The sequence below is a fragment of the Nerophis ophidion genome, linkage group LG14 (genome assembly GCF_033978795.1).
Source record: "Nerophis ophidion isolate RoL-2023_Sa linkage group LG14, RoL_Noph_v1.0, whole genome shotgun sequence".
Classification (NCBI taxonomy): domain Eukaryota; kingdom Metazoa; phylum Chordata; class Actinopteri; order Syngnathiformes; family Syngnathidae; genus Nerophis; species Nerophis ophidion.
The window spans coordinates 24,960,768-24,981,339 of record NC_084624.1 but is presented as its reverse complement, the minus strand read 5'-3'; the positions used below and the strand labels follow the sequence as shown (position 1 = coordinate 24,981,339).

The 20,572-nt window shown below is 39.3% G+C and overlaps 1 protein-coding gene across 1 annotated transcript; it reads right to left on the bottom strand.

Moving 5' to 3' along the window:
- Positions 1-1,850: 1,850 nt before the first annotated feature.
- LOC133568354 (E3 ubiquitin-protein ligase RNF126-like) lies at positions 1,851-20,342 on the bottom strand. The gene is made up of 9 exons (XM_061920236.1): positions 20,188-20,342; positions 17,038-17,096; positions 16,900-16,960; positions 16,591-16,817; positions 16,345-16,515; positions 16,208-16,277; positions 16,018-16,111; positions 2,994-3,109; positions 1,851-2,677 (listed from the first exon to the last, which is right to left on the bottom strand). Exons 1-9 carry the CDS (start codon positions 20,260-20,262, stop codon positions 2,552-2,554), a joined length of 999 nt encoding a protein of 332 aa, XP_061776220.1. The 5' UTR covers positions 20,263-20,342; the 3' UTR covers positions 1,851-2,551.
- Between the last annotated feature and the right edge of the window lie 230 nt (positions 20,343-20,572).

The following is a 20,572-nucleotide window of genomic DNA, read 5'->3' as shown; positions in this document are numbered from 1 at the left end:
TACCAGGTGTTTGTGTGACTATCAGAGGTACTTTTCTTCAAATTAGCCACCCTTTGCTCCGATTACTGCTTTCCACACTCATGACATTCTTTTGATGAGCTTCAAGCACACCTGCGAAGTGAAAACCATTTCAGGCTTATACCTGAAGGTATCCACAGCATTTAGTTATATGACCCAATGCAAACAACATTACCTAGTCATGGTGCAAATAAAAACCATCCAACCAACACAACATCTTAACAGACATGGTCACACATAACACAACCAGCTCACTAAACTTTGCAGAAATTTAAAGAAAAATGTTCATTCACCATAAAAAAAATACTCCTTGCACACTCCTGTCATTCTCTCGATGAGTTTCAAGAAGTAGTCACCTGAAACTGTTTTCACTTCACAGGTGTGCTTGAGGCTCGTCGAGAGAATGCCAAGAGTGTGCAAAGTAGTAATCAGAGCAAAAAGAGGCTATTTTGAATAAACTAGAATATAAAATGTGTTTTCAGATATTTCACCTTTTTTTGTTAAGTACATAACCCCACATGTGTTCATTCATAGTTTTGATGCCTTCAGTGACAATCTACAAAGTACATAGTCATGAAAATAAAGAAAACACATTGATTGAGAAGTTCCAAATTTTTGGCCTGTACTGTACTTGTACAGTATCATAACGCATTTTACATACAAAAGAATGTATATGGAGCCCCAATAAAGATCTGCAGAGTTATCGGCTTTTTTTAGGTCAGGAAAGAGCAAACCTTCATATTAAGATTTTATAAACGTACCATTTAAAAAAAAGGAATGCTAAGGGGCCTGCATGCACGACTCTCCTTCCAACCTCCACACTTCCTCTGTCAGGACTACTCCGCTGGTTATGAGTAAACCGTAACTCTGAAATGACAAGTTCTGTTAAATTGAGCATCTGTGCAATATACACAAATCAGCTTGTGTGAATGAAAAGTGCTATTTAACGACAGTATACGTATTAGTGTAGAGCAGAGATGTCAAAGTCGTTTTCACTAACGGCCACATCGCAGTTACCGTATGTTTGGCCCCAGAGGGCTGGTTACTATTATTACAAGATGGTAAGTTGCAATAATTTTCCCTTAAGTTTAGTCCATATTACTGTAAGTTGAAAAACATTACTGCTGATTTTATTCTTTAAAAAAAAGGCAGCTCAGTTGCCAGAATTTAACTGCAACATTTTCATTTGTTTTTTTACTGTACATAAAATAAAAACTGCAATATTATAGTAACATTTTGGCAACTGAGCTGCCAGTTTGTTTTGGTTTGTTTTTTTACCGCAAATCAACAGTAGATTTTTTTATGTATTACTGTAAATGCCAAAATGACACCACAGTTTATTCCAATAAAAAAAAGTATTTAGCGAAAAATGCTGTAAAAACCACAGTAAATTTCACAATTTTCCTATAAAATCTATTGTTTCTTTTACGTTGCACAATTCAATTAGTAATTTGCTTTGAAATCACTAGTGTTAGTATTTATTTCTATTTAAAAAGGGTTGAATGTTTGATAATATATTTTTATATAATTAAACAATGTTTAAGTTAACAATTTGCGATTACATGGAGTACATATATTTTTTTTATCCCAAAATAGAAAGAAAGAATACATTTAATAAGAAAAGTTACAGTACTTTATTGATACATATTATTTCCAGGCTTTCGAGGGCCAAATAAAATTAAGTGGCGAGCCACATCTGGTTCCCTGGCCTTGAGTTTGACACCTGTAGTGTAGAGCAAACATACATGGCCTTGAACAAGGACAAAAATCACATTTTCATTACTAAAATACTGGCTAATGCTGTGAATGAATCATTCAAAACTACAGTAGGATGTTGTTTTTACAGGCTTTATTGGGACTGTCCAAAAAAATCAATAAATGAAAAGCCTTTGGCCAGTTTTTTGAAATTAAGAGATCCCAGACTTTATTGTCTCAAATTGCGGTAAAAGATTTATAAATAAATAATAAAAAGGTTTAGATTTTTTTTTCACATCAGAATTAGAAATGCAGCATAAAACTCCTGATGATCACCCAAATTGCACCAGACACACATGACTAATTACACCTAAGAAAAAAAAAAAGTGTTCAACCAACACTCTCACAAAAACATGCAATAGTGTGCAAATTAAAAATAAAATTAAAAAAAGTGCAAACAAGTCAGAAGCATACACAAAAATGGATCAACTTGCTGTACGTTGGCTCAGCATTCATGAGATACAAACTATGATGCACCTGCACCACCGCAGGTGACGTTTAAAAAGAGCATTTTGACTTTTAGATAGAAAATGTATCTTCCTAAACTCACATTTTATTGTTGTTGTTAGATCTTCTAGTGGTACCTTGAATGTCCTCAGCTCGACCGCAGGAAGAGAAGAAGTTGGACCCAGCAGCACGTCAGCGCAAGTGAAGGAATGATGAGTAAGACGTCGGCAAGAAACTCTCATATGTCCCTTAGAATTAAGACTAGCAGCTGTGCTTGTGTCTGTTGTAGACAAGACTCAAGGGTCTCATTGCGGGTATGGAGGTGAAGGATCTATGAGTTGCTACTGGCATTTTCGTTGCCAGGTGAGGAAGAAAAGTTCATCCCTGATATACCCGGTGGGTTTGTGGCTGTGTTCTGTCCGTTAAGACTCTTCCTGCACACGGGGCACGTATCATGCTAGAGGAAGAGGAAATAATAACCAACATGTAAAGACATAAACAGCAGATTTTTGGCTTTATGCAACTTCAACAAGCTGTTCTGCACGGGTCTAATATTACTTGCAAGGGTACGTGGGGGGAATGGACTTACCAACCACTTAGGTACACCTGCACAATCTATTATAAGCCGTTGCAAAAACTCTGCCATCACAAAGACATAGGTGTTCAATTACAATTATGATTATTATTGCGGTCCAGCAACTACACTGCATCGTACTAATTTCAGTCTACAGTTGTGCCTAATGAAGGGTTCAATGCGTGTGTGATGCACGTACCTGTTCCAACCATGGCACTATACAGTCATTGTGAAACAAATGATTGCATGGCAGCTGTCGAACATGTTCTCCGGCGCTGTAGTCTTCTTTGCACACAGGACACTCTAAACCAGCGCCTGCACAAGCAAAACGCACACAAAACACTTTAAAGTCAATCTAAACTGGGGCACAGAATTAGAAACATAACTTCAGAAATGTGAGTTGAAATTACAGGCCTCGGATTTAACTTTTTATGATCAAGGCAAGTGTTGCCTTATAGGAGGGCTCATACTTTAGGGCACCAAGGCAAGTTGGAAGGCCACAAACGCAAACATTTTTTTTTCAAGGCAGGGGCTCCAAAGCATGCAGGCATGCATATATGTCATATAGGAATTAACTATACACAATAACAAATGTGACACAATGCTGTGTCACATGAATGGTTTTGGAAGTAATACCTTTGTGAAATAAAAATAAAAAACACAAGTAAAAAATAAAAACACGGTGTTCACTTTTTGATATCAAAATAAAACACAACGTAGTTTGGCAAATGAAGATAACGTCTAATAAACAAGCTTTGTTCTTCTCAAACAACAGTTTGGCCAACAAAAAACCTCTCACATCAAATACACAATCTTCACAGCCTTCATTCAGTTTAATGAGATTACATTTGAGCTAGTATTGATATTATTTGAACACTGATACAGTTGGCAGTTAAATAAAGGACGAGTGATCATCCCAGTCAACAAACTAAAAGACTTTATAAACAAGTTGTGACAACGTTCACAACACATCGCCTGCTGCATGTTTCCTCACCTCATCTAAGTCACAGCAGCTGATGGACGGTCTATTGAGAAACTAAAAGCAACATCAAATAGTTTTTCTCCTTCGCTGTTTACTTTTAGTGTGAGAACAAGTGCGTCTGACTCTAATATTGTCCACACATGTCTCTATCTAACAGCAGTGCGTTCTTAAACATACACCGGGAAGCGACGAAAAATTACGTTAACCCAGGCGCTTGGCTCCTTTTACACCGAGGGTAAATCTCCGGAACAAAGTCTGTGTAGTTCGTCCGCCATGATTACATAAACGATACAAACGCTAGTGCGCATGCACATGACTTCATGTTGCCTAAAATGCAAATGACGAAGGCACTCGCAGATATTGCTGCGGTTGCCGTGGTTAAATTCGAGCCCTGTAATTATATATCAGGTTGTGTTGCCAAGAAATGTTGACAAATACAGTCGGAAAGCCCTATTTGTAAGGGGCATGCATTTGTGGGATGAGTATACAATTGTGCCAGATACAGTAGAACCTTGATTTACGAACTTAGTTGGTTCTTGAACAGGGTTTGTAATTCAAAAAGTAGGTAGCAAATAGATAGAAATACTGAATTTCTCGTAAGAAAAAAATCAATAGAAATACTAAATTTCTCCGTAAGAAACAATGAAAATATGACTTATGGAACCCAGCCTCGACAAAAGTCCATAATTTGGTCAACGATTGTACGCACTGAACTTGAGATGGGAGATACGGCCTAAATCTATATCACAATATATACTGCAGCCTCTTGTTTTAACGCTTCATAGTACAGGCCAAAAATTTGGACACGACTTCTTATTCAATGAGTTTTCTTTATTTTCATGACTATTTGCATTGTAGATTGTCACTGAAGGCATCAAAAGTATGATGGCCCCTGTGAAGTGAAAACCATTTCAGGTGACTACCTCTTGAAGCACATCGAGAGAATGCCAAGAGTGTGCAAAGCAGTAATCACAGCAAAGGGTAGCTATCTTGAAGAAATTACAATATAAAACATGTTTTCAGTTATTTCACCTTTTTTTGTTAAGTACATAACTCCACTTGTGTATAGTTTTGATGCCTTCAGTGACAATCTACAATGTAAATAGTCCTGAAAATAAAGAAAACACATTGAGTTTGTCCAAACTTTTGGGCTGTACTGTATATCATGATACATATTGTTTGGTATGTAAATGATAAAATAATTGTTTCAAAACAGGTTACAAAGGCTCTTAATTTGTAGCATATTACGTCATTTACGGTTGTATTATTTTGTCAAAACTATCATTAAGTTACTTGCTATTTTACTGTTAATAGCTGATTGTTTTCTGGTACAACATGGTTCTAACAGCACTTCTCTTGAAATGTAATAACTTATTATTCTATTGTTTGAATACTTTGCCTTTGTTTTGGGTAATACTACACATTTGGATATCGCTCCTATAACAAGTAATTACAGTGGCAGAATTGGTTCAATCAATCAAACATTGTTCATACAGCACTTTTCATACACTGACAAGTGACAACAAAAAGAGTTTTTCACCAAAAAAAAAAAAAAAAACATGATCAAACTCTTGACCATAACAAAAAATGGCATGGCCTTGAGCTTGAGTATTGAGGAAACACATCACCTTTAAGCCATTCACATTGGGGAATAACTCAAATGAACACCATTTAAAAATAAAATAAAACATTTCAAAATATCTGTAGAAATAAAACATTAAAAGTACATTAATAAATGAATAAAACCAGAACATTGACAGAGTAATAGTAGTACTAATAATAAATAAAATAAAAAAATAACAGAATGAAGACAATCATAAACATGATCACTAAAGAACTTGATTAAATAGGTGTGTCTTAAATCCTTTTTTTTACATAAATATAATAAAATAAATGATAAATCGGTTGTACTTGTATAGCGCTTTTCTACCTTCAAGGTACTCAAAGTGCTTTGACACTACTTCCACATTTACCCATTCACACACACATTCAGACACTGATGGAGGGAGCTGCCATGCAAGGCGCTAACCAGCACCCATCAGGAGCAAGGGTGAAGTTTCTTGCTCAGGACACAACGGACGTGACAAGGTTGGTACTTGGTGGTGATTGAACCAGGGACCCTCGGGTTGCTCACGGCCACTACTCCACTGCGCCAATATCAACTGTCTGTCATTTTAAGGCTCTCTGGCAAGCTGTTTCACAGATGGGGACCATAGTGACTAAATGCCGCCTCACCGTCTGTCTTTTTTCTGGTATTTGGTAAAGATAAAAAACTGTGCCAGACAACTTCAGGATCTGCGAGATTTGATATGGTAAAACAGGTCAGATAGATAAGAAGGTGCAAGGCGATTAAGACATTTTAAAAATAGTAATAGAACATTTAAATCGACCAAGACATACATACGCGCGCACACACACACAAATACCGTACCTATATAGAAGCACGCATACATACACCCATGCATATACCGTATTTTTCGGAGTATAAGTCACACCTGCCGAAAATGCATAATAAAGAAGGGAAAAAACATATATAAGTCGCACTGGAATATAAGTCGCATTTTTTGGGGAAATTTATTTGATAAAACCCAACACCAAGAATAGACATTTGAAAGGCAATTTAAAATAAATAAAGAATAGTGAACAACAGGCTGAATAAGTGTACGTTATATGACGCATAAATAACCAACTGAGAAGGTGCCTGGTATATCAACGTAACATATTATGGTAAGAGTCATCCAAATAACTATAATATATAGAACATGCTATACGTTTACCAAACAATCTGTCACTTCTAATCGCTAAATCCCATGAAATCGTATACGTCTAGTCTCTTACGTGAATGAGCTAAATATTATTATTTGATATTTTATGGTAATGTGTTAATAATTTCACACATAAGTCACTCCTGAGTATAAGTCGCACCCCTGGCCAAACTATGAAAAAAAACTGCGACTTATAGTCCGAAAAATACGGTGATCACGATTCATCAAACATATATTAACGTTGTTCCCCCCAGGGGAAATTGGGTAAAAAACACAGCACACTGATGAAGCTTAACCAAGTTCAAATATAACAATCTACAAGGTTCTTCCCCTAGATTAATCTTTTTCCTTTTGTAATTCAAGTTTTCATTTCATATATGTATTGTTGCATTTGAAACAATTGTAGAAAATGATGCCTTGTCTCCTAATGACATTCTCAAGAGGCAGCAATGAAAAAGGATGAGAGCTAAAATTGAGCCTTGGGGAACCCCAGATCTTATTTCATGGGTTAATGGAAGAACATGTATTCATACTTACATACAAACATCAATCTATGAGATAAGAGCGTAACCACTTAAAAAGAGAGACCAACCAAGTGTCTAGGTCTATTTAATAAATTGTAATGGTCTACTTTATCAAAAGTGGCACTTAGATCCTGCAGAACCAACACAGTGAGTTTTGTATGATTTAAATTCCAACGGATATTGTTTAAAATCTTTAAAAACCTTTAGTTCCAAACTGCTCTTTTTCAGAAAGGGCCTCACCACTGTTGTTTTAAAGCGGCAGGGGAGACCTCTGTCTGAAGATGGCAAGGTGGAACCTAAAAACTGCGACTGCGGTGAACCCCAACAAGACCATCACATCAAAGAACAATCCCCTTTAAACCAGGTCCATGAGACAAACAACGACCTGAAAAAAGTCACACCATTGGCTAAGCATTTAAAGTTGAGTTAAAGTACCAATGATTGTCACACACACACTAGGTGTGGTGAAATGTGTCCTCTGCATTTGACCGCTCCCCTTGTTCACCCCCTGGAAGGTGAGGGAGGCAGTGGTGATTTAACCCCCAATTCCAACCCCTTGACGCTGAGTGCCAAGCAGGGAGGCAATGGGTCCCAATTTTATAGTCTTTGGTATGACTCGGCCAGGGTTTGAACTCACAACCTACCGATCTCAGGGGGACACTCTAACCACAAGGCCACTGAGTCCCAACCTAAAACAAATTTGTTTACACTAACCTTTAAATAAACCCCCTTTAGACCAGTTGATCTGCCGTCTCTATTTTGCTCTGCCCCCCTCTCCTGCGTGGAGAGATTAGCAGGTGACCACAGCTGATGCGCTAGCTGTTCAAAGTCCGGACCCGGGGTGGACCACTCATCTGTGCATCAGTTGGGGACGTCTCTGCGCTGTTGACGTGTCTCCACTCAAGATAATCTCCTACTGACCCACTATGGACTGGACTTTCACACTAATAACTAGATCAATTAGATCTGGGGGGAGAGGGTGGTTGGGGGGGCCCACATCCGCGGTCCCCTCCAAGGTTTCTCCTTGTATCCAATCGGGTTGAGTTTTTTCTTGCTTTGACCTGGTATCTGAGCCGATGATGTCGTTGTGGCTTGTGCAGCCCTTTGAGACACTTGTGATTTAGGGCTATATAAATAAACTGTGATTGATTGTTTGATGAAGACTGGTCTGAAAAGTTAAGATAAACGCTAAAAAGGTGTCTAGGAGTCTTGTTCACGAGTGGGGGAAGAGTGGATCGTGAGATCGACAGGCGGATCGGTGCGGCGTCTTCAGTAATGCGGACGTTGTATCGATCCGTTGTGGTGAAGAAGGAGCTGAGCCGGAAGGCAAAGCTCTCAATTTACCAGTCGATCTACGTTCCCATCCTCACCTATGGTCATGAGCTTTGGGTCATGACCGAAAGGATAAGATCACGGGTACAAGCGGCCGAAATGAGTTTCCTCCGCCGGGTGGCGGGGCTCTCCCTTAGAGATAGGGTGAGAAGCTCTGCCATCCGGGAGGAGCTCAACGTAAAGCCGCTGCTCCTCCACATCGAGAGGAGCCAGATGAGGTGGTTCGGGCATCTGGTCAGGATGCCACCCGAACGCCTCCCTAGGGATGTGTTTAGGGCACGTCCAGCTGGTAGGAGGCCACGGGGAAGACCCAGGACACGTTGGGAAGACTATGTCTCCCGGCTGGCCTGGGAACGCCTCGGGATCCCCCGGGAAGAGCTAGATGAAGTGGCTGGAGATAGGGAAGTCTGGGCTTCCCTGCTTAGGCTGCTGCCCCCGCGACCCGACCTCGGATAAGCGGAAGATGATGGATGGATGGATGGATGGATGGATGGATGATTTAGGGGTATATAAATAAACTGTGATTGATTGTTTGATCAAGACTGGTCTGAAAAGTTAAGATAAACGCTAAAAAGGTGTTCCTCAAATAATCCGTTGAATGATTTCGAAAGTGATGTGGGAATTAGTTCTAAAAATGTTCCAGTGTTTCCTCAGGCAAGGACAACAAGGTGTTAGCAGATAGAATGTGTTGTGTTGTGAGGATGTCCTTGATCTTGGTTCTGAAATGGTCTGCAAAGTCCTTGCAAAGGGCAGCCGATGGTGTTTTTAAAAGCTTTATGAAAATGTGTACTTGTTAAATTAGCGATAGTCAAGAAGAGGGATCAAGGGTTGTTGTTATGGTCTCTGATTAATTGTGAGTAATGGTAAATTCTGGCTCGCTCTAGCTGTTGATGTGAAATCTGATAATGTTTACTGTAGTTGATTATGATTTCCTCCCATCTCCTCTCTGCAATTTTTTATTCAGCTGATGTAAATTTCTTGTTGCTTCCTCACAGGGGTATAGGTTTTGTTTTGAATGTTTTTGTTAAAAGTGGAACTACTGAGTCCATATCTGACTTCAGTTTACTGTTAAAATGATCAACAATAACATCACATGGTGCAGGTCAAACGTCAGCAGGAGTGTTCTGTAAAATATCAATAAGATTTGTAGCCATTTCAGAAGTTAGGTAATGTTTCCTCACTGTTCTCACTGGTAGGCTGTGCTGGTTAAACCAATATCCATCCATCCATTTTCTATATCAATACTTACAATTTTCAAGATCATTTAATGATTACATTTTAGATCACAATTTTAAATCGGACATAAGCATGACATTACAAAATCAATTAATAATTTTAGTTCTTTCTTACAATTGGCTCTATTTTAAATCTTTTGGATTTTGCCTTAAAAGTAATTCTGTGTCCAGAGACTTACTTCCTGAGTTAGTAAACAATAACAAAAACCAAAATAAACATTTTTTGATAATAAAAAATATTGGTCCGACCACTGTAGTATGAAGCATATACTGATTCTATACAAGGTATTGTTACCGTCAATATTTCAATCGATCCACCCACCTTTGTTTACATTCAAGAGTTCTAGCTTGCAGTTAGCATATCCTCTTACGATGTGTAGTGTAACAAGTTTGGCTATTCCTTGTCATCCAATGATAATAATGAATATTATTTTAAATTTATAAGAAAAACATTTTTATTTGCCACCATAGAAGCAACGATTAATGAATTAAAAGTGGCTTTGCACTTTGGAGGGACATTAGCCTATATCGAGGATGCTACATTGCATTTAGAATGCATTCATTCGCTTGTCACTGTCAATTTTTATTTGTAGTTCTTTGTACTATCCAGTCACTCAGGCAAATCTTGTTAATGTAGATGCCCATATCTGCCGAGCACATTTATTTACAAAAGAGAAGCGAAGGATACTTCTCTTGTTGTCTTATTTGTATTTGACTTTAGTAAATGGATTTATATTATTGTTTGGCGCAGCCAGACCGGAGCAGCACGGGATGGAGAGAAGAAGAAAAAAGGAAAACAGATGGGGAAATTGCGGCTGCAAGAGGGGGATAAGACAGAGAGACCCCAACAACAACAATGACATCAGCACATACTATATGCAGAAACACAATATGTAAAAACACGATATCTACAAATATGGTACAAAAAATTATAGTAAAGAAGCCGTTAGTGGAGTAAATATTAGTAACACACAAATTACAATGAATATGCATTACTATTGCACTACAAATGGAGCAATAAAAATACCAATAGAAATAGCACTATTGATAATGAATAATAATAGTTACCTCTATTATCAACAATACAATTGTTTCAAATGCAACAATACATATATGTACCAGTGTTTCCCCCAGAAAATGCTGTGACGTTTGGCTGGCATTGTGGTAATGCGGTTGTGTTTTCCTCGTGATGCAAGCGGATTGGACACAGCGTGAAGGTAAGAATGATGAATTATTTAACTACAAAAACAAGCTAAGAACAGAAATACTTGCACAAAGGCACTAACAACAAAACCAACAGAACTAGCATGTGAGCTAGAAAGAACTAAGGACGCTAGCATGGAAGCTAGGGAAACAAACAAGGAATAGCGTGGAAGCTAACGAGTACAAAAATGTATTTACCACAAGCGGAGATAGCGACGTCACCTGTTGCATAGAGAGCAATCTGTTTAGACTGCGAGGACGAATGAACAAAGGAGGCTCGCTTAAATAAGGACAGAAATTAGGAGGCAGGTGCGCGTACAAAAAAAGGCAGGTGACACTAATACATAACCATGGCAACGAAACAAAACAGGAAGTGCCACCAGGAACTAAGGAAGTCAAATAAAAAGACAAGATACAAAAACAGAACCAAAACCAGAATATGCCAAGATCCGAGCAGCGGATCATGACAAATGTGTTAGTTAAGGTGGTCTCTCTCCGGCGGACAGACCGGGGAGGGGGTAGGTGGGTGTAAGGATCGGTGTAACTCGGCCTGTCGCCATCATGTCTCCACCTCGTCGCTGCCACCACAGCCTGGGGGGCAATAGACTTCAGAGAGCGGTGAAGTAGTCGTCGCGTGAAAAAGCCTACAATTTTTGGTTGTGTTTTCCGCTCCATTTGCTGAATGGTGATATAAAATATATATCTCAATATTTTTTCCGTAAAGTAAAACCAAACAGTCCTCGTTACCAGAGACACTAAGTGTATGTCATTGTTATGACTTAGTAATTTGAAATAATTACAAAATACTGACTTACAAAGTCAAATTAATGACTTACTGCAAGTAAGCGTTTGCAATAAGCGTTTGAAAAAAAGAGTTAAAAGTGGGTGTACATGCTGATATATATTCAACTTATCATGCTTAATTTATTACAGCATTTGAGAAGCCTGTAGCTGATTGTTATAATGTAAATGTTATATTTGTATCAACATATGATAGCAGGGACCCTGCCATTCAAAACTAAGCTGCTACATTACTAATGATTAATGTAACTATAGCTGAAAAAAATAGTACAATAGCAATAGGACAGACTATTCATCCCTGAACACCATGGAGTTCATGTAGGCTTTATGATGCTGTTAGATTATTATATCAACTATTAGAGACAGAAACTCTTCATTTAACATAATGTCCTTTTTTGCTGCTTCAACACAGCTCAATCAAGACAGAAAAAGGTAAAATGAAATAACTTAGTTGTTAACTGTGGGTCAATAATGCTTTGTCTTTCTCTCAGACAGACAGGGCTTTGCTGTCCATAACACACACACACACACACACCGCACAGTGAGCTAACGTTACGCTAAAAGGTAATTAGCCTTCACCTGAAGGACTGTGAGCGAGCTGAGCTGCCGCGTATCTTTCTAGAACACCATCGGGCTCATAGTGATGTTACTGGTAGTTTACTTGGAAGTATTTATCATAATTTGGGCAAAGTCCGCTGCCTTACCTGCTAAACACCTTTCTGCTCACTCCACCGAAGGAGCACTGACTACATGCGCTCTGAATACACACTGCTGATTGGCTGTTACATGCACTCTGAATACCCACTGCTGATTAGCTGTTACTTGCGCGGAATACACACTGCTGATTGGCTGTTACATGCGCTCTGTATACGCACTGCTAATTGGCTGTTATCGCTCTGCGTGTAACCAATCAGATGGTTGAGTGCTGCAGAGATGTACTGCCAGAGGCAGAGGCGGAACTAAGCGGAGCAGCTTGTTAAGACTTTAGGTTAGGCGGTGGCTCTTTCTTGATAAGGCGGCCGCCTTAACAACAAAGAGCTGCAGGAAACCCTGTGTAATGATAACTTGAATTATAAAAGATAAATAGATGGACAGCCAGGCCAAAGCCAGCGAGAGACCAGACAACACGCGGGAAGAAAGACGGGACGCCCTGCCCTGAGGGGCCCAGAAACCCCTCGCAGCTGGACGGGAAGACCGCGGCGCCCCACAAGCCACCTAGCCCCCACGAGCTCATGCTTCTTCCACCATTAGAACAAAAAACGGTAAAGACAATTATGTTAAAAGCCTGAGACAGATGTTTGTGTAAACTGACCTGGGTAACAAGTTATGTCCATGAGCATTCAGACAAACCATTTTTCAAAATAATTTTTGCCCTAAAGCGTTTATATGATGATTTTTTTCCCCTACATTTCCTACATGTGAAACAGTTCCTTGTGGTCTACATAACATGTAATGGTGGTTCTTTGGTCAAAATGTTGCATAGATTATGTTTTACAGATCATCTTCACGCCGCTCTGACAGTCTGTCTCTTCAGGAGGCGTTTTGTGCGCGGTCCTATTTACATGACTCTATTTCATGTGCGTCTTCTCCCCGTCAATCTTGTTGTAGTTTTTAAGGCTTCTATTTGGAATCTAGTGACAGATTTAAGTTTGAACTATACGCTACTTTTTATTAGAAATGGAAACAGCGAAAGATGCATGTGCATGTAAGAGCCAGTCTGCCCCACAACAAAAGTATAAAGAAAAAGAAGAAACTTATTGACTACAACGTTGGACTACAATTGCAGACTTGCGCAGAGCGCTTCAGGTAAATCTCTACCATATATGGAGCGATCCGCTGATGTCACCAATTGGAAAAATGCAAAAATTAGGCCAAAATTTGGGCAAATTCCATAACGGCTCATTTGGAGGAAGTATGAAAAAACGCAAGATAGTTTTATGATATATCGATTTAAATTAATACATTTCAAGTATATCTATCTGTGCTCGGCAAGTTTGCCTTTCGGCAGATCGGTATCCATCCAAGATCGTATTTAAATGGCATCAATCGATTTTATCAATACCACAAAAAGAAAAACGTTGGATTTAAAAACGGCAGACTTTATATTAAGTTCGGCAATTTTATAAATAAGTATGTTAAACATTAAGTCTATTGTTCCCGTAGTCTGGGATGTCATCAGAACAAAAATGGCAGATAGCTACAGTGGCTGAGAAAGGACAAAAGAAAAGAAAACGCTACAGGACAATTTAATTAATTGCAACACAACTGCTTTCAGCAACAGCACGATTGCAAAATTCTTAAAAAATACAAACAACTAACCACAAAAATGTAAAGCCTCAAAAGGGACAGCCCAGCAAATTAGATGCCCACACCAACATGCCAACATGATGTGTGACATAACAGGCAGCCAAGGAGAAGTAATTTAATCAGAAACGAATAAATACAACAGATGTATCACAGAGGCGATGGAAATTAAGAAGCGAGGGTCCAACACCATCACCAGGGATGAGGGGGCACACCTCGGACACTGTCCGTAATCGGCAATGCCAGTGCAGTGAACAGATACTGTATGGCCGGGTCAGAGAACTCTATTTAGCAGGTAAATCTACTGTTAAAATGTTGGTTACTGTACTTTTTGAAATGTCCTTAAATGTTGAATATGTGAGCAGAAAATGTTTCCTCTTGTTAATTCAACTTTAAGTGTTGGCTGCACATTATTCAAATAGATGTAAATGCATCGGCCATTAATTGTTGTTTACTTGCTTGTTGTATCCATAATTCATTTAAACATTATTCCCTTACAGGAAATAACAGGAATATAGGAAACTTCACCTGCTGTGTCCAGTATTTAGTATTTACTTCACAGTCACGCTGGTTGATATTTTTTTGTTAAAAAGTAACCCAATTGATTTAAACTCACTGAATTAATTTGAACTCACTGAATAATTTTGGATCGTATTGTTCTACAAAAAATTGGATTGTTCCTGAATCTTATCTGCAACTACAAATATTGAATCAAAACATTGTTAAAACAAATCTTTACACCCCTATTTTAAAAATATCTCCGCCCTGCCTCCATGGTTTGATTTCAAACCATGCACAACAGATACCTATAAGTTGTATTCACCTGACGTCACATTCGGCTCATTAAATATGAGAGGCTCAAAGTGGTGGGCCACCGAGCGTCTGTTGCCATGGCGGTCTGGGCGGCATTTTGCCTTTCTCGAAGAAATATGCCCTCTGCTTGCGTTGTTTTAGGTTGATGGAATCGTTTAATTCGCGAAAATGATAAAAGATTTTTCAGAGTTCCTTGGGAGGTAATCAAGGACGAAAAAGTTCAAGATTTTACGCAAGCAAACAGAAAAAAATTGACACACACTTAATTCCAAGGGAGCAGATCAGGTCGAAAAAAACACACAAGTGTGTAGGGAACACTTTGTTTGTGTGATATACTGTTAACGTTCAGTATTTCCAATTTAAGTATTATATAGTTATTAGTTGTATTTTGTCTCCTTTTACAGTTTTTAAAATGTATTTTTGATACGATATTTGTTTAAAAAACACCAACTTGGCAAGTCTAAACAAAAGAAAGGAAATGTGAGCAAAACTTGAAAGAGTTCAACTTTTACCAAAAGCAGCAATCATAAATGAAGCTTTCAGCACATACAAAATGTTGACATCTATAGGTATATTTTGATAAACACAGGTAACTCACACGTACAAGGAATGCAGCGTGTAACATCAAGGCAAAAAACATGGCTGTAGACGCAAAGTTAAATCATGAAATGCAACCATACCGGAGCAAAAACAATGTAGTGGTAGTGTCTTGATATCAATTTCCTTGACACAGGCACACACAAAACAGTTGTAGACCTCCATGCTTTTCCAAGTTTTTATCGGTTTCGTTGTGGAAAATGACGTCTGGAGCACCAGACAGTTACACAAGTCTGGGAATCCGACAGATAATCTCTGAGATCACTCGACATATCTTTTTTTTGATAATGTACAGGCATAGATTCTATTGAATAGTTTGCATTTATTGCTTGCATCTACTTTTAATGGTAAGACCTGGGCCCCTTGCGTACTCAGATAGTTTGCACGTAAGAAAAGTTGTATTTTTGCATAGTAGGTCGTCTTTAATACACCAACACAATGAATTTGAACGACTACAAATAAGATGTGTTTGAAGGGTAGACATTTAGGTTAACTTAAAGAAGTTTGACAAAAGTATATAATTTTCCAATTAATAATTAACTGGGCATTAAATAGCTGGATCTGGATTACCTGTGTATGCGCCGACAGGAGTCATTAGCATCAGCCCATATCCAAAGGCTAAATCCATAGTTATATTATCAACTGATTAACTCAGGCCTGAACTTACCCACGTGTTCCTCTGTAACGGAGATGGTGGGCAAACGTTTTATCCTTTCTCCATCTGCAGGAGGAGGACCCGTGTTTTCAAACTGATTCAGCAGCTATAAGACAAGAGTGAGACATGCCGGAATCTGAATGGTGTGTTTTTGCCGTGGTTGATATTGATTCAATTAGTGTGTCTTGGTAGACGTTTCTACCTGCGTTACGATGGCATCCAGTCCATTGGCACCCCAGGCATAGTCCATTGGGTTAGAATGAAGCATACCCCTTTAAGAGGTAAAAATACAGTAAGAAATTATAAAGAAAGTGCATTAAACAGGTTACCTATACTCACCATGGTGCCATTCCAATATTCGGCATGGCTGTTGATGCTATTCCAATATTCGGCATGGCTGTAGATGCTATTCCAATATTCGGCATACCTGTTGGTGCTATTCCGATATTTGGCATGGGTGTTGGTGCTATTCCGATATTTGACATGGCTGTAACTAGCTGCTGGAGAATTCTGTATTGACAGTAATACAAAATAGTCAATACACAAACAGTTTTTTTTAAAACAGACATATTGAAAATAGATTACCCCTCCAAAGAGGGAACTCCTTCTTGGTGCGGACCATGTTGCGCAGGCTGCGGGCTGTATCGTTGCCGCGACGCCATTTCTGGTTCCTGCCGGATATCTGTCTCTCGGTTATTATCTTCTGTGGGTAGCCAAGTTCTTAGTTCAAAGTTCTCATTGAAAATCCCAAGAGTGAACGGACTGTACCCAGAAGGAAAGGTAGGCAAGTGCTGGTGGTGATCCACGTTCAGCTGGAAAAGACGCAATACGGATAATGTCACATGATGGTTAAGACCTCAAAGAATGACTTAATTAATGGATTTTAACACTGACCTCAAATGAGGCCCGTGTCGGACCGCTTCTGGACGATGCAAATGGGGAGCTATCTCCACTTCTGTATGAAGATATGATCAAATTGTAAGGAGTTGTTGGTTTTCCATCCAAACTAAAATAGTCCTGCAAGGGCCTTACCTCATTTCATCTGGCAATGCCTCAATGAATCCTAACTCACAGTGCGGACATGTGAACTCCTTCATACATATGTAAATAAAAACATGGATAAACATCAGAACAGAAGCAAGAAAGAAGTACAAACTATGTTTACATAGAAGGAATTAATTACAAGGGTGTCTAAATGAGTGGGAGATTGAATAAGCAAATGTAGTATGAGTAAAGTATAAATAATGGGATTACTACAGTTAATAGATGGGTATCAGTGTTAGCTATGACTTAGTGTATATCTTAGGTGTTTGAGAAGAAAGAAGCAGAGCTTATTTAATCCTACCCCTTTTCTTTTACATAGCAGTTGCTAAGTCTTTTGTTCACTTCCTGTCCTCAATTTATTCACAATATACTCCATAAGTAATAACAATAAAAATAAATAAATAACTGGTGAAGTAAGTTATATTTCATATGGGGAGATGAATAAGATTACCGTATTTCCTTGAATTGCCGCTGGTGCGCTAATTAATTTAAAACCTCTTCTTACTCCTGTGCTTACCAAAGGCATGCGGTAAATGTAAGCATGCGCTAATTATTTTAAAACCTATTCTCACTCCCTGCGATGAGATGGCGACTTGTCCAGGGTGTACCCCGCCTTCCGCCCGATTGTAGCAGAGATAGGCGCCAGCGCCCCCCGCGACCCCAAAAGGGAATAAGCGGTAGAAAATGGATGGATGGATATTCTCACTCCGGCACTTACCAAAGGTATGCAATAAAAATTTGAGTGGGATGTAAGCTTCCGTCAGTCTACCCCAGGGCAGCTGTGGCTACTGATGTAGCTTACCACCACCAGGTGTGATTGAATGTTGAGTCCCACTTCTCTGTGAGCGATTCGAGTGTTTAGAAAAGCGCAATATAAATCTAAGTTATTCATTTAAGCTTGGACCTTAAATCCTACTGAATAACTCCTAGTCTTCTTCCCTTTGTGCGATTTCAAATTACCAGTATTGAAATCAGCCTCCTCCATTTTGAAAATGATGACAGGGGAAGTGTCACTCGTGACGTCACGAGTTTGACCAGGCGGTAATACTAAGCATACGCTAATCATTTTGGGAGGAGAGTTTGACCCGGCAGTAATTCAAGGCAGGCTTATACTATATGCCCAGCGGTAATTCAAGGAAATACGGTATCTACAAAATGAATGGGTAGATGGAATAAATTCATGATGTTTATCATGGTTTTTCTTCTTTGTACTATGTAAACACATTTAGTTTGAAGAGTTTCTTAAAGTGGATCATTTTAGTAAATGTTTTGATTTATTTGCTTAATACATTCCATCATTTAATTCCACATACTGATATATTGAAGGTATTAAGTGTTGTACGTGCGTAAAAATATTTTAAATTACATTTTTCTCTAAGATTATATTTCTCCCCTTTTGTTTGAGAAGGGTGGTTGTATATTCTTGGGTAGCAGATTATAGTTTGCTTTGTGTATAATTTTAGGATGGCCTTCTTATATCATGCACTTCCAGCCCTTCTGTACTCTCAATAACACTGTAAATCAGGGGTCTCAAACTCAATTTGCCTGGGGGCCACTGGATGCCGACACTGGGTGAGGCTGGGCCACAAGAAAAGATTTCTTAAAAAATCTAACATGCACATTTTAATGAATTCACCTTCTTTGAATGGCTTTCCCGCTCTAGCAACATACTAGCCAACCCTCCCCATTTTTACAGGAGACTCCCGCATTTCAGTGCACCTCCCGACAATTTCCCGGGCTAAGCGTTCTCTAAAAAATTGTCCTGATTTTCACCCAGTCAATAATATAATAAGCGTACCATCTTAGCACTGCCTTTAACGCCCTTTACAACATGTCATCGCTTCTGACATTACATCATGTTATCAGCGTGCCAGCCTAAATACATACCGCTAGAGACATATGTGGATACACGTGAGTGACTGCAAGACATACTTGATCAACAGCCATACAGGTCACACTGAGGGTGGCCATATAAAGAAGTTTATCACTGTTACAAATATGCGCCACACTGTGAACAAACACACCAAACAAGAATGACAAACACATTTTGGGAGAACATCCGCACTGTACCACAACATAAACACAACAGAACAAATACCCAGAACACCGTGCAGCCCTAACTCATGGGTAGGGGGGTGTGGTTGGGGGGGTGGGGGGGTTTGGTGGTAGCGGGGGTGTATATTGTAGCCCGGAATAGTCAGGGTTGCATGGGATTCTGGGTATTTGTTTCTGTTGTGTTACGGTGCAGATGTTCTCCCGAAATGTGTTTGTCATTCTTGTTTGGTGTGGGTTCACAGTGTGGCGCATATTTGTAACAGTGATAAACTTGTTTATACAGCCACCGTCGGTGTGACCTCTAAGTATGCCTTGCAGTCACTGACAAGTGTTTGCAGAAACCTTACAGAACGTCTGGCTGAGACTGTATGTTGTATGTTTGATGAAAAGGTGATGCTATGACTTGTGTTAATAAAAGCCAAATACAGGAATATCTGGAATGATACGCTGTTACTACAAGTTGTAGAGGGCATCAAAGGCAGTGTCAGCAAGGCACCCATTGAACATTGTTGTTTGGGTGAAAACTGACAGATGTTCGCGGGAATGCTTACTCTTGAAATACCGGAGTCTCCCGGAAAATTCGTGAGGGTTGATAATTATAGCAAATATGACAAATATGACAAATATGACGCTGTCAAGCGCCATTCATCTAAAACTCCCGGGCCACACTATCACTAAATTTACATATCAAGGTGTGGGCCGCAAAATAACGTCTCGAGTACCGCAATTGGCCCGCGGGCCGCGCGTCTGAGACCACTGCTGTAAATATTAGTCTATACAAACCCCAAAACATTTGTTTATGCACACAACAATCACCGACAATGACATTTCCTAAATGACAGCACAGTTGGTCTTGATCCCACAAAATTATTGAAATATTTGTTTATGTTTACCATACTACATTTTAATAGGATTACAGAACTATAATTACACTCTGGAGAGTACCTGCTAGCTAACGTGTGTGGCTACACAACAGTGGCGACGTGACGAGCTGTTCCCCTCCGACATAAACAACACCCTCGCCACACCGGACTACACTCTCACTCGTCAACGCAACAACACATCGAACTCTTTCGCCCTTACCGGTAAAAGCGGGCTGATCTCTGTTGAACACCGGTGGCAGAAAAACCGGCAGGACGGTGAGGAAGCTTCCGCCATTTTTACACATACACACACACGCACGCGCGAGAGCACGCGCTCTCACGCACTGACACGGGCTGTCATTCTCAATGCCAAAGATCGCGAGAACTGACACAGAGCAGTGCATTCTGGGATGGGAATCCGAGCACATCGGAGTATTTCTCTATTTCCATAGTAAGAAAGAGATTGGATCACGACTGTTGACGTTTTTGGAGACTACAAAAATCATGTCTATGACAAAAAACGCAACTAAAGGTTTGCAATAAAAAGAAACAAAATGCGTTTATGTAAATATTTTAATGAATATAGAAAAACAAAATACACACAA